Source organism: Panthera uncia (assembly GCF_023721935.1).
Source record: "Panthera uncia isolate 11264 chromosome A3 unlocalized genomic scaffold, Puncia_PCG_1.0 HiC_scaffold_11, whole genome shotgun sequence".
Classification (NCBI taxonomy): Eukaryota; Metazoa; Chordata; class Mammalia; order Carnivora; family Felidae; genus Panthera; species Panthera uncia.
Genome location: NW_026057578.1, coordinates 26176647 through 26189854, shown reverse-complemented (window position 1 = coordinate 26189854; position 13208 = coordinate 26176647). Strand labels below are relative to the sequence as shown.

The window sequence follows — 13208 nt, the reverse complement described above, 5'->3', positions numbered from 1 at the left end:
CTCTGCCTGCCCCTCCCCGACGTGCACTCTGTCTCTGGCTCAGTCTCAAAAATAAACATTAAAAACAAAAAAATTTTTTTTAATGCTCTTTAGCTGCAGTGCCAAGAATGAATTGTTATGGATAGGCACTAGCAGACTGGTCAGCAGGCGTTGAGGTGACTCCTGGCATCGAGTTGGTGCCTAAGAATTAGAGAGAGTGGCTGAGCAAAAGCAGGAGTGCCTGGCCACGTTGCCAACTGACCAACCGACAAGGTGACTGACTTAGGCACCGAGTAAAGAAACAGTGCCGTTGCATTTACCAAAGACTGGCCACTTTTCAGGCTAGGTGCTCTTAGGTCAAGCGAAACGTAGCTGGGGGAGGCGCAGTAAGTGCCTGCGAAAGGCAGCCAGTCTCCGGCTGGGTGCGCCCCCGGGTCGCGGAGGCTACGGGCTGGGAGGGAAAGGTCCGGGGAATAGGGGGATCTGGGCCTCTGGGGCGCGCGACCTTCCCGCGCCCCGGGTCAGGCGCACCAATCGCGCGGAGAGGAGGCGCCTCGGCTCATCCAATCAGCACGGCGGATCCCGGCACCCTCTGTCGCCTTGGCAACGGGACGCAGGGGCTCGCGCGCGGCGAGGTGGCAGTTTGGGTCTGGTCCTGTGGAATCGTATCATGTCGCGCCCGAAGGTAGGAGTGCCACGGGGTCCAGATGTTTTCAACGTCCCGAAAGAGAGGGAGGGAGGCCGCGGAGGGATTCAGACTCGGGGGGGGGGGGGGGGGGGGGGGGGGGGGGCGCGCGGTGCCCGGAGTCCCCGCGGAGTGATTCCGGACAAGGAGAAGGAAAATGAATTCAGAGAAAAGACTTCAAGCCCTGGCTGGCCTCGCGCCGCCGCCCGAGATGCTGCGCGAGTCCGCAGCCGGGGCTTGCTGGCGGGAAAGCTACGAAAATGTGGGATTCTAAACTGTACTCAGCGATTTCGGGGGCCCTGGGGGCAACCTCAGAACCTAGAAAAGCTCTTAGAGATCTATTCATCCCGCCTCCTGTTTGCCTACCTATCCATCCATTCGTAATGCATTCATCCCCAAACGCTAATCAATGGCTTCTCCAAACCGAGCCCACTGCTGACCAGTGAGGAGGACACAGAGGTGAATCACATAAGTCCCTGTCCTCTAGGAGTGCACAGGCCAGCGCCCCCCCCCCCCACTTTAAAATGGGGGAAAATGTGGCCCAAAGAAGGGAAATGAATTACTCTAGAATCCACCCTCCTCCCCACCAGCTTGCTTCTTATCCCGTGTTCTCTCATGCATGGCACCCCAGTTCTTTAAATTCCATCTCACAACAAAAAACAAGTGATTACATTGGGCTCACTCAGATAATCCAGGATAATCTATTTTAAAGTCAGTTGATTATGTCTGCAACTTTAGTTTTCCTTTGCAATGTAACATATTTACAGGTTCTGGGATATTAGGACATGGGCATCTTTTGGGGGATCATTATTCTGCCTACCCCAATATTCTATCATCAAATAATTGGAAAATGAAATTGTAAAAAATACTATTTAAAAAAGCATCACATGGGCACCTGGGTGGCTCAGACGGTTAAGCATTCTACTCTTGATTTCAACTCAGGTCTTGATCTCAGGGTCATGAGTTCAAGCCCGCAGCTGGGCTCCATGCTGTGCGTGAAGCCTACCTAAAAAAATAAAAATTAAAATTAAAATTAAATTAGCATCACAAAATTAAAGACCTATGAAATAATTTAATTTAAAATGTCCAATGGAGGTGCCTAGGTGACTCAATTAGTTAAGTGTCTAACTCTTGGTTTCAGCTCTGGTCATGATTTCACAGTTTGTGAGCCCTGAGTCAGGCTCTGCACTGACAGCTCAGAGCCTGCTTAGGAGTCTCTCTTTCCCTCTCTCTCTCTGGCCCTCCCTCGCTTGTGCTTTCTCTCTCTCTCAAAATAAATAAACATTTAAAAAAGTCCAAGACTTCTGTACTGAAAAGTAGAAAATATTGTGGACAGAAATTAAAGAAGAGCTAAATTAATGGAGAGATAGATCATATTCAGGGATTGGGAGACTCAATACATAATGATGTCACTTCTCAATATGATCTATAGATTCAATACAATCCCAGTAAAATCCCAACGTGCTTTTTTTTTGTAGAAATTAGCAAGCTGATTCTAAAATTTATATTGAAGTGCAAATGACCCCAAATTGCAAAGGCAATCTTGAAAAAAAGCAAAGTTAGAGGACCTATGCTACTTGATTTCAAGATTTACTAGAAAGCTATGGTAATTAAGACAGTGTGGTGGTGACATAAGGGTAGATAAATAAGCAAATAAGATGGAGTCTAGAGACAGACCCACATATACACAGTTAACTGAATTTTGACAGAAGAGTCAATGTAATTCAATGAGGAAAGGAAAAATTTTTCAACCAAATACTCTGAGCAACTGGATAAACTGATGGAAAATAGAACTGAAAACATGAAAGAGTATAAAAGATACAATAAATAAAAAAAGAGTAGGACACCTGACTAGTCCTGGGGTACTTGGAGGGGCTTGTGTATATGACTAAGAGTTCATTTGCTTTTGTGGGGGGCTAGTTTCTGTCTGTTTCATAAAGCAGTACTCTCTATCCCTTTCCACTGTCCCTATCCCTCTGAGGGATACGATGGTGTGGTAGGCAGAATTCTAGATGGCCCCCAAGATTCCCACCCCTTATGGACACACCTTGTGTAATTCCCTCCCCTTGAGTGTGGGTGGAGTCTATGAATTTGATGGGATAGTTACTACCGTGATTGTTACTGTGCATGGCATAGGACTCTATCGTGGCTGACTTGGAGAGGAAAGGGTTGGAAGTCAGAGAGATGAGCTCCTGCTGGCCTGGAAGAAAGCAAACACCCATGTTGTGAACTGCCTAGGGGGTTATGTTGAAAGGAACTGCGTGGCCTCTTGCTGAGAGCAGACCCCAGTCAACAGCTAGCAAGTAAACAGAGACCTCAGTCCTGCAGCCCCAAGCAACTGAATTCTGACAACAATCTGGATGGTCTTGGAAAAGGACCCCGAGCCCTGGATGAGAAACGTAACGCAGGCCATCACCTTGGCTGTAGCCCTGTGAGACCTGGGCAGAGGATCCAGCTAAGCTACTCCTGGCTAGCGGAAACTGCAAGACATAAATTTATGCTGTTTTAAGCCACTAAGTTAGTGGTAATTTGTTATACAGTAATAGAAAACAAATGCAGATGACAAGTCTGTCTAAGCTACAGAAGTCATCCTGCACAAGGCCAATTTTGATTTCTTTCTCATACCTGCCGTTAGGGATCAGTCTTGCCAGGACTGAAGGCCAAACTGTTTTAGACGTGGTAGAAGCAAAGTAATACCCACTCTGCTTTGAGGATTTGAAAGGCCCATTTTGGATGCAAGAGATTAACTTTGCTCCGAGCCTTTGACTCAGTCCACTCCTGGATCATGGATCTAATCAAACATGTTTCAGCTCCTTCTCACAGAGCCTGCTGAGCTCAGCCCTTAAAACTCAGCCCTCAAAACTGGGGTTGGACCTTTGGAGCGCTGAAAACTAGGTGTTCACTCTACTGGTCATGCTTGTGGAACAATCCTATGAGGTGGGCCCTTGAATACCTGAGGATTTATCCCAAGGACCAAGTTGCTGGGCACATATTGACCGATGTGAACTTGGCCAGGCAGGTCCTTCTTGTCTCAGCATCGGGCAATATTACATCGGATGGTTTCAGCATTTTAAGATCTGCGGTAAGTTGAGCTGGGAAGGCAGCGTGGATGTGCAGAACCAGTTACATCACTTTCCTTTTCTCATTACAGAATCAAAATTACAAGGGCCATGGATTATCAAAGGGAAAAGAGCGGTGAGTGGTCCCACGCAATCTAATAAACGCAGAACTAAATTCCTCCTCTCTCCTCCCTCCCACCCCCCTCCCTCCCTTCTTTCCTTCCTTCCTTCCCTTTTCCCATCTCTCCACCCCCTCTTCTTTGCTTCAGTAATGACAATGATAATAACAAACAATCACTGAGCACTTACCATGTGCCAGGCTAGTTGTTTTATCTCTTTGAATCTTTGCCACAGTCCTTTGAAGTAGATACTGCTATTGTGTCCATTTTATAGATGGGGAAACTGAAGCCCAGAGAGGCTAAGTAGGTAACTTGCTGAAGCCTGTAAGATCAGTTAGTGGCAGAGCTTGTTGGGCTCCAGGGCCCACGATGCCCAAAGCAGGAGGGAGCGGTGTGGACTTCGCTGGAGGTTTTTCGTGAGAAGTTAGAAGTTACACCACATACGCCGTGGCGCATGTTTTCGATACTTCTGTTTCATTAGGTATTTCTATTCTTTCTAAAGTCACATCTGGCCATGTCACCACTGAGGAGGGTTTGTGTGGTCTCTGACCCCACCTCTCGTGCAGCGCCCATCGACTTTGCCTTCTTTCTGTACGTACTGAGAGAACTTTGCCACCAATTTCAAATCTCTTACTCTCTTCCACAGAGCAGCTCAGCTCTAGTCTGGGTCCTGACCCTAAACTTACACACCCACTCCCACCCCAGCCAAAAAAGGGCACTTCAGTTAACAGGGTCTATTTTATTGGGTCAGGCACCAATTAGAAATGTGTTTAGCTACAAGTAACAGGAAACCCAACTAATAGTAGCTTTAAACAAATTATATTTGCTTTCCTCATATAACGAAGAGTCAAGAGGGCGGGTGCAGAGTGGTTCAACGCTCTCAGAGCTAGCGTCTCTGTGATTGCCTTGACCTTTTCCCTCTGGACACTAAGTGGCTGCTACAGCTCCAGCCTTCATGTCATGATCAAGGTGGGAAGGAGTGGCGAGGGAAGTCTCAAGCCACATTCCTTTCTTTCTTTCTTTCTTTCTTTCTTTCTTTCTTTCTTTCCTTCTTTCTTTCTTTCTTTCTTTCCTTCCTTCCTTCCTTCCTTCTTTCTTTTCTTTCTTTCCTTCCTTCTTTTCTTTCTTTCTTTTTCTTTCTTTCTTTTTCTTTCTTTCTTTCTTTCTTTCTTTCTTTCTTTCTTTCTTTCTATTTTTAAGGTTTATTTGTTTTTGAGAGAGACCAAAACAGCGTGAGCAGGGGAGAGGCAGAGAGAGAGAGAGAGAGAGAGAGAGAGAGAGAATCCAAAGCAGGCTCTGTGCTACCAGCACAGACCCCGATGTGGGGCTTGGACTCATGAAACTGAGATCATGACCTGAGCTAAAACCAAGGTTTGGTTGCTTAACCGACTGAGCCACCTAGGCACTCCATCTTTCTTTATTTTCATCAAAAGAACCAGTGCTTTCCAGGAACCCACCCTCTTTAGCCATCTTATGTATTTATCTTACCAGAATCGTGTCGCCTGGACACCCCTAGCTGCATGAATGGTTAGGAATATAAGTTACATAAGTGACGTTATCGTGTTATTATTCTGCACCCTGCTTTTGTCACACAAAATTCTATTTTCAGTATTTATCCACGTTGGTGCACGTAGCTCTGGATGCATTTTGACTACTATCTGTGTTCCATTGTAAGCCACAAGTTATTTATCTGCTTCCTGTTGAGAGGTCTTCTGGCTGGGCCTTAGAATTGAATTAGAATTAGAAAGCACACCCTGAGACAAGGGTGTGTGAGCAAGTAGTTTATTTGGAAAGTTGGAAGGTGATTTCAGTAAGCATTGGCAGGTCAGGGGGGATGCGAGGCATCCAAGGGAAGGAAACCAATAAACGGGGCATTACAGACAGGTTATTGTGGTGGGCCGGTGGGGCTCAGTCCCACTGGGGTCCTAGGAGATAGTACAGAATACTGCAGACTCGTCCCCACTGAGTTTTGAGGAACTGGAGGACTTACCCATCAACTCCAGTCGTCATTAGTTGTATGCTGGGTGGGAAGGGCACTTGGGACCTGCTTTAAGCACTGGTTGAGCTGACTGCGTGCACAGGAATGGAGAATGTCCAAGGGACAAGGGTGGGCCACCAACCGTGTGCTGCAGGTTATTTCCGTACAAAATAGTAATAATTACAAACGAACATCCGTGTACATATAATGCCTAGGGTATCTATCTAGGGTATAGAGCTAGGATGGAATTGCTGGCCATAGACTATGTGCAAGTTCAGTTTCACTAAATACTGCCATGTGGTTCCCCAGAGTTCCTTCTACCAGTACAGGAAGAGTTTCCATTTTAGCACATTGTTGCCGAACTTGGACGTCTAGGTTTTTGCTAGTCTAATGTGCCTGAATAGTAACTGACAGTTTCAATCTGCCAGATTGCTCTCTAAAGATTTATCCGATTTACAGTTCCCTCAGCATTATAGGATAATTGTCATTTCTCTACATTCTTGTGAACACTTGGTATTTGTCTGATTTTAAACATTTCCCCCGATCTGATGGATATTAAAATTGGGTCTCTTCATTGTTTTGGATTCATGTTTAAATACTCCTTACTTTACTACTTTATAGCAGGGGTTCTTAAAATTTGAGCTCAAATTTTCTACTTCAAAATTATTGTGGACTCTTGTCAACTTTTATCATAAACACTTCGAAAATTAGAAATTTAAAATGATACATTTAAAAAATTTTATTAATTCATTTAGAAAGCAATAACGGACTCATTACCTGGTAGTGTAAATGATGCATTTTTACGAACTATAACCGTATTCTCCCTCCTCCAAATTTATTATGATGAGTAGTAAATGTTTGCACATCTTTGTGTATTTCTTTAATGTCTGGCTTAATAGACAACATTTGGCTTCCTGAACCTTCTGGATTCAATCTGTTGTGATATGTTGTTTTGGTTGAAGAAGAGGAAGGAAATCCAGCCTCACAAATGTATGTAGTTGGAAAAGGGAGGACTTTGTGTACCTCTGGAAGAGACTCGGAGACCCTGAGGACTACTTGGACCACCCACCAAGAACTGCTGTTTTAGGGAATTACAATACGCATCCTTAACTCATCACTGTCTACTGTGAATCAGTAATTATACCACTTTGTGCACAACGGAAGAACCTTAGAACAGCTTGCTCTGTTTACTCCCCTCTGGTCCTTTGTGCTGTTATTTTTGTCGTGTATTTAAAAAAAATTGTTAATGTTTCTTTTTGAGAGAGAGACACACACAGAGCACGAGTGGGGGAGGGGCAGACAGAGAGAGAGACACACAGAATCCGAAGCAGGTTCCAGGCTCCGAGCTGTCAGCACAGAGCTTGATGCCGGGCTCGAACCCACGAACCATGAGATCATGACCTGAGCCGAAGTCAGATGTTCAACCGACTGGCCACCCAGGTGCTCTGACTCTTTGCCATGTATTTAAACACTAAAGAAGGTGCTTCAGGGTCAAGGAAAATTATCCCTGATGGAGATTCAGATGTACCAAAATGGATATGTGAGTAGAAAGAGAGATCGATTGATTTTCCAGATGATGTGAAAATGTTAGGGTTTAGGAGCTAACAGTCAAGAAGGAATTCTTGAGACATCTTTGGTGCAAAAAGGTGGTTTATTAAGGCATGCCGACAGGATGTATGGGCAGGAAGAGCTGCACAGGGAGCGCCTGGGGTGGCTCAGTCAATTAAGCATCTGACTTTGACTCAGGCCATGATCTCAGGGTTTGTAGGTTCGAGCCCCACATCAGGCTCTATGCTGACAGCTCAGAGCCTGGAGCTTGCTTTGGAGTCTGTGTCTCCCTTTCTTTCTGCCCCTCCCCGACTTATACTCTCTCCCTCCCTCTCTCTCTCTCTCTCTCTCTCTCTCAAATATAAATAAACATTAAAAATTAAAAAAAAAAAAAACAACAACAGATGCACTGGGGTTGTGAGGAGTGGCTGATTATATTGGGTTTGGGATAACGTAAGTCTCTAAGGAATTTGGAAGCAAGGTTTCCAGGACCTCGAGGGGCTAGCTGTTGTTAGGATACAGTCATTTACAACAGTCTAGTAAAACCTGAGTCATGAGACCCTTCAGATGGATGTCAGTGGGCCATGTGTTTGGAGGACGATTGCTAACATATATCTTGGTTACGGAGGGCAGGGGGAGAGGTAGAGATAAGGGATTTTCTTTACAGGATCCTAGAGGTCAGGCTAATGTCAAGCTAAGGTTGCCTTTTATCTCTAGCAAAGTATTAACATGGAGGCAGTCAAGTTTCTGGAGGAAGGTCACTCTGTCTCAAGGACTTGTCAATGTGCTATAAGTGGTAAAGAAATTTAACTTTTTTTTTTTCTTTTGCCTTTGTTCTCCACTCCACAGAGACCGTAAGCCCTTTCTTCTGACCACTACTTAGGGTTAGGGGCCGATCATTTGATTCCTCCTAAAGCTGAGTGGAACATGGGTTGGGCCAAAGCTTTAATTACAGTGAGTTGGCCCCAAGCCCAACCTCCTGTACTGCCATTTTGAGCCTTTGCCCCGGAAGGGGGTTGAACTACAGTTCAGTGTTTGTGTGTTTGTTTGTTTGTTTGTGGGTTGTTTTTTGGTTCATTTTTGGATTCAATCTGGCAGGGCTGCCAGAATGCCCACACCACATCATTGTGCAGGAGTATGGGTTTTCTCTCTGCTTTACTACGTTCTCTACTGCTTCTTTCTTACGCAAATTTGCCGCAATGTTGTTTTGGTTCGGTTCGGTCTGCTTTGGTTTCGGAATGGGACTCTTCCAGATTTTGATTTGTTTGGCCGCCCTCCCTCTTGTCCAAGCACAGCTGCTTTCTCCTGGTGACTGCTTCTCCGTGGCTGGCTCGTTCCTCCCCTTGCCCAAACTCAGACGCCCCCCCAGACCTGGACACCTGCTATAGCTCTCTGCTCCCCGCTAAGGGCTTTTTTCTCTCTGGAATCAGTTCAGGTTTTCTTTTGTCCGTTGCTCCCCACTAGCCCCATAGTCAAGTGTGCTGTTTAGTTTGCACATTTTCCCCCTCCCTGCTTCAGTAGGACTGAGAGTCTTTCGCATCCTCTTCCACTATAACCTGCGATGTTTTAATTTGCGTTTACTTGATTGTCGGGAAGGTTGAGAATCTTTTCTCTTGCTTACTGGTACGTTTCCCCTGCTATGAATTGCCTGTTCAATCCTTTAGGCATTTTTGTCTTTTTAAAAATGATTTGTCGAAGCTCATTATGTACTTGGTCCAAATGTCTTAGAGATTGTAAGCATTACAAATATTTTCTCTTAATCTGTAACCAGTCCTTTAAGCTTTATTCGTGGTGTATTTTGTTACAGAGTTCTGTTGTATATACAGAAAGGTGCATGTGTCGTAAGTTTATAGCTCAGTGAATTTTCGTCAACTTAATACACCCACATATCAGGAATCAGAACATCACCAACACTCCAGAAACCCCACTCATGCTCTCTTTCTATCATTCCCCCACAAAGGTAGCCATTATCCAGACTTCTAATGATGTGTTAATTTTTTTAATTAAATAGTTACTTTGAGATAATTGTAGATTTATATGCAGTTATAAGAAATAATATAGTGAGGGGTGCCTGGCTGGCTCAGTTGGTAAAGCATGTGACTCTTGATCTCAGGGTTGTGAGTTCAAGCCTCATGTTGGGTGAGGAGCCTACTTAAAAAAAAAAAAAAGTATAAGAAATAATATAGTGAGTTACCATGTGCCCTGTATTTGGTTTTCTCCAATGGTAACAGAGAATACAACTATAATGCGGTATCACAACCAGGATACTGACATCCATACAGTCAAGATAAGGAAAGTTCCCATCACCACTGATCCCTAATATGACCATTTTATGACCACATCCACTTCCTCCTCCTCCCTCTGCCTTCTTCCACAATCCTACCTCCCCCCTGTGCTTAACCCCAAGCAACTGCTAATCTGTTCTTCATTTTAATAACTTTGTCATTTCAAAAAGTCATATAGGGACACCTGGGTGGCTCAGTCAGTTAGGCGGAGAACTCTTGATTTTGGCTCAGGTCATGATCTCACAGTTTGTGGGCTGGAGCCTCGCGTCAGGCTCTGCGCTGACAATGAGGAGCCTGCTTGGGATTCTCTCTCTCCCTCTCTCCTTCTCTCTCTCTGCCACCCCCCTCCCCCACTTGCATGTGCGTGCATGCTCTTTCTCTCAAAAGAAAAGCTATATAAATGGAATTGTACAGTATATAAGAACATTTTAGGATCGGCCTTTTTCACTCGGCATAATTCCCCAGAGATGCATGCAGGTTGAATGTACACATATTTCACTCCTTTTTATTGCTAAGTCAGTATTCCATGGTATGGATAGACTGCTATTTAACCATTCACCCATTGAAGGACATCTGGGTTGTTGCCAGCTTCGGGCTATTCTGGATAAAGCTGCTGTGAACATCCACGCACAGGTTTCTGTGTGACCCTGAGCGAGCGATCTGTCACCCTGTCTTGCAGAGAGCAGAGAGCTTCAATCCGATTCAAGACCACTCTCATGAATACTCTCATGGATGTCCTTCGCCACAGGCCGGGCTGGGTAGAAGTAAAGGAGTAAGACGCATCCCCACCCCCTGCCAATCTCGGCCTTCTTTCCCTTTGACTCACCAGGCCTTGTCTCCCTCTGTTTTCTCCCAGTTCCTGTGGGTGGCTACTGGGACTTGTCCCATTTGGCTGTGACAGGGACCAAAATTTATTTAGCACTCCGAGTGTATCAGGCACATTACAGACGACATCTCTGCCTTGTCTAAGTCTTAGAACCATCCAGCAAGATATGATTATGTTCAGAGGGATCAAACCAATTGTTGGAGGTCACACAGCACATGTGTGTCAGAGTGGGAGTTGCTCCCAGTTCAGTTGGACGCTTCAGTAGCCAGGGTCCTAGAGCTCTCTGGAGAATCAAGGAGTGCAGCCGTCACAGACTAGCTGGCTTGAATCCTCTAGGGATGGCAGGTCGAGGTCAAGGGCTGCTCGTCCCTGGCCACTTACTAGTCCTGTGACTTTGAACGAGTTACTTGACCCCTAAGCCTACATCTCTTCTATGGTGGGCCCTGGGAATGCTGAGATGAACAATGTCTGGCACATAGCAGGTGCTAATGTTAGTGAGGGCTAAGGTTGGGCTGCATATAACAGAGACCCAAAGCAAAAGAGGCTCTGACGGACCAGAAGTTTATTTATCTCTCCCACCAAAGTCCAGGTGTAGGAATTTCAGAGATCGCATAGAAATTTGGAGCCACCTGTTTCCGTCTTTCCATCCTGCCAACCCTTGAGTGAAGCCCTTCTCACGGTCTAAGGTGAAGCTCCAGTCTTGCATCCACAGGGCGAGCAGCAGTAGGTAGGAGGGAGACAAGAAAGTACATGCCCTGCCCTTGAAGGACACAGCCCAGAAGTCCCTCACGTTGGCCAGACTTAGCCTAGCTGCAAGAGAATCTGGAAAATGTAGCTTTTATTTTGGAAAATGTGGATTACATTTCCCCAGGTAAATGTTGGGAATTTTATTACTGTAGACAAAAGGGGGAGAATGGATAGGAGGGGGGAGGGCCACCAGCTGCCCTGACCTGGTGCTCAGTCAATGTTGTTGCATAACAATAGCTGAGCCCGTTAGACACTCTTTACTATAGCAGTTTACACGCCTGACCTCTGAATCGTCCAGCAAACCTTCTTCTGGGAGGTGCTATTATCATACCCATTTGCTGGAAAACGGGACACCTGGGCATGGAAGAGTAAAAAGTGCCATGTTGGAGGTCACTTGGCTTGTCAGGGCTTGGACTGCACCCAGTCGGTCTGTGTGCAGAGTCCCAGGTACATCTCTACCCTCTCGGTGAATGAGGAAACAAATGAGCCAATGGATGAATCCGTGATTCCCATTGCCTGGTACTAGAGTCTAGTCTTCGGTTATTGCTGTAATTTTGTAACTTAAACAAACAAACAAACAAAAAAACCACGTTGGAAGCAACGGTGGTGGCATTATTTTCTTTCCTGTCACATCCTTTTCAAGCACCTCCTCTCTGCACCCCAGCTCTGGCATCGGATTCGGTAGATTAGCCTGGGTAGAAATGCTGATGCTGCTGTGCCCTGGGCGAGCGAGGTTCTCCTCGACTGAGGGCTCCAGGGATGATTGTAGTCACCTCTTGAGGCTGTTCTGAGGACTCAGTGAGGGGAGGGCTTTGTGGACAGGGAAGGGCTTACAGATGTTATCGGGAGGCACTGCTTGGTGATGTGGGCTGGGGGTGGCAACCCAGATGCTTCTAGAGCCCAGGCAGGTAACCTGATCAGGTGAGGCTGGCTGGTTGCCATGGGCCGTAGGCAGTGGTAGGTAGGGGCTGTGATCTGGAGAGGGTACGTCCCAACTTGGTGGCTGTTCCTCACTCCCGCCGACAGGTGCCAGGAGGCATCAGGACCCCGTGTGGCCGATACCCCGGTTGTTCAAAGGGAACCCAAAGGAAGCCGGCAGCCTGGATTTGTGTAGGAATATTTCTCCCGTTCTCACTGTGGCCTAGCGAAGCACACTGTGGGCAGGGCTGGCCCATGGCACCCCCTTGAGGCTCCTTATGAACCTTGCCTGTCCCTCAGGGGCACCTCCATGGGCCCCAGGCCCTCAGCAGTGCTGAGGTCCTTACCTCATGACCTTTGTTCCACCCACCCCCAGTGAAGGGGACTGGGATTTCTACTGGTGTGACGTCAGCTGGCTCCGGGAGAACTTTGACCACACCTACATGGACGAACATGTGCGGATCAGTCACTTCCGAAACCACTACGAGGTGAGCTGGGTGGGCTGGTGGTGGCGGGGGAAGGGGGGGCACTGAGTCGGCCACTTCATGTCACTGGATGTCGCAACGAGCAGGGGCTGGCACAGGAGTGCAAGGAGCAGAATGGAAAAGCGTAAGGGAGTTTGGGGTACATGCCAGGTGGGGAGCATGTGCACAAGATACACGATGGGCTAAAGGATGTGAGAGGGTAAGGATCTAATACCCGAGCAGCAGGCTATCTTGGGGTGGGGACTCAGGTCACAGGCTGGTGGGCATGTCAACACTACAGATGTGAGGGGCAGCCTGGCTTGGGGGGCAAGGGCCGCAGGAGCAGGATGCTTGAGCCATATGGTGATTTCAGGGAAGAGACAGATTGAGCAGTTGGGAGTCTAGAGCTGGGAGGGAGGTCCGGGAGGAATCAGATCACAAATCACACTGGAGGAGCCAAAGCTGCTGAGATTTGAAAAGGTTAGTGCAGCTTAGCAGTTAGCAACATGAACTTCAGAGTCACACAGGCCTGGGTCAAGTCCTGGCTGTGCCTTCTGTTAGCTGGGTAGCTCTGGGCAATTGACTTAGCCTTTCTGAGCC

General features: G+C 46.8%; 1 protein-coding gene across 2 annotated transcripts in view; it reads left to right on the top strand.

Moving 5' to 3' along the window:
- The first annotated feature begins 569 nt into the window (after nucleotides 1–569).
- The window catches only part of TTLL9 (tubulin tyrosine ligase like 9), a 41663-nt gene continuing 29024 nt past the window's right edge, over nucleotides 570–13208 (top strand). For both annotated transcript variants that reach the window (XM_049650945.1, XM_049650944.1), the window contains exons 1-4: nucleotides 570–664; nucleotides 3816–3859; nucleotides 10333–10425; nucleotides 12521–12632. In XM_049650945.1, the coding sequence (XP_049506902.1) occupies nucleotides 650–664; nucleotides 3816–3859; nucleotides 10333–10425; nucleotides 12521–12632 (264 nt within the window). In that variant the 5' untranslated portion in view covers nucleotides 570–649. The remainder of the gene's footprint in view (nucleotides 665–3815; nucleotides 3860–10332; nucleotides 10426–12520; nucleotides 12633–13208) is intronic.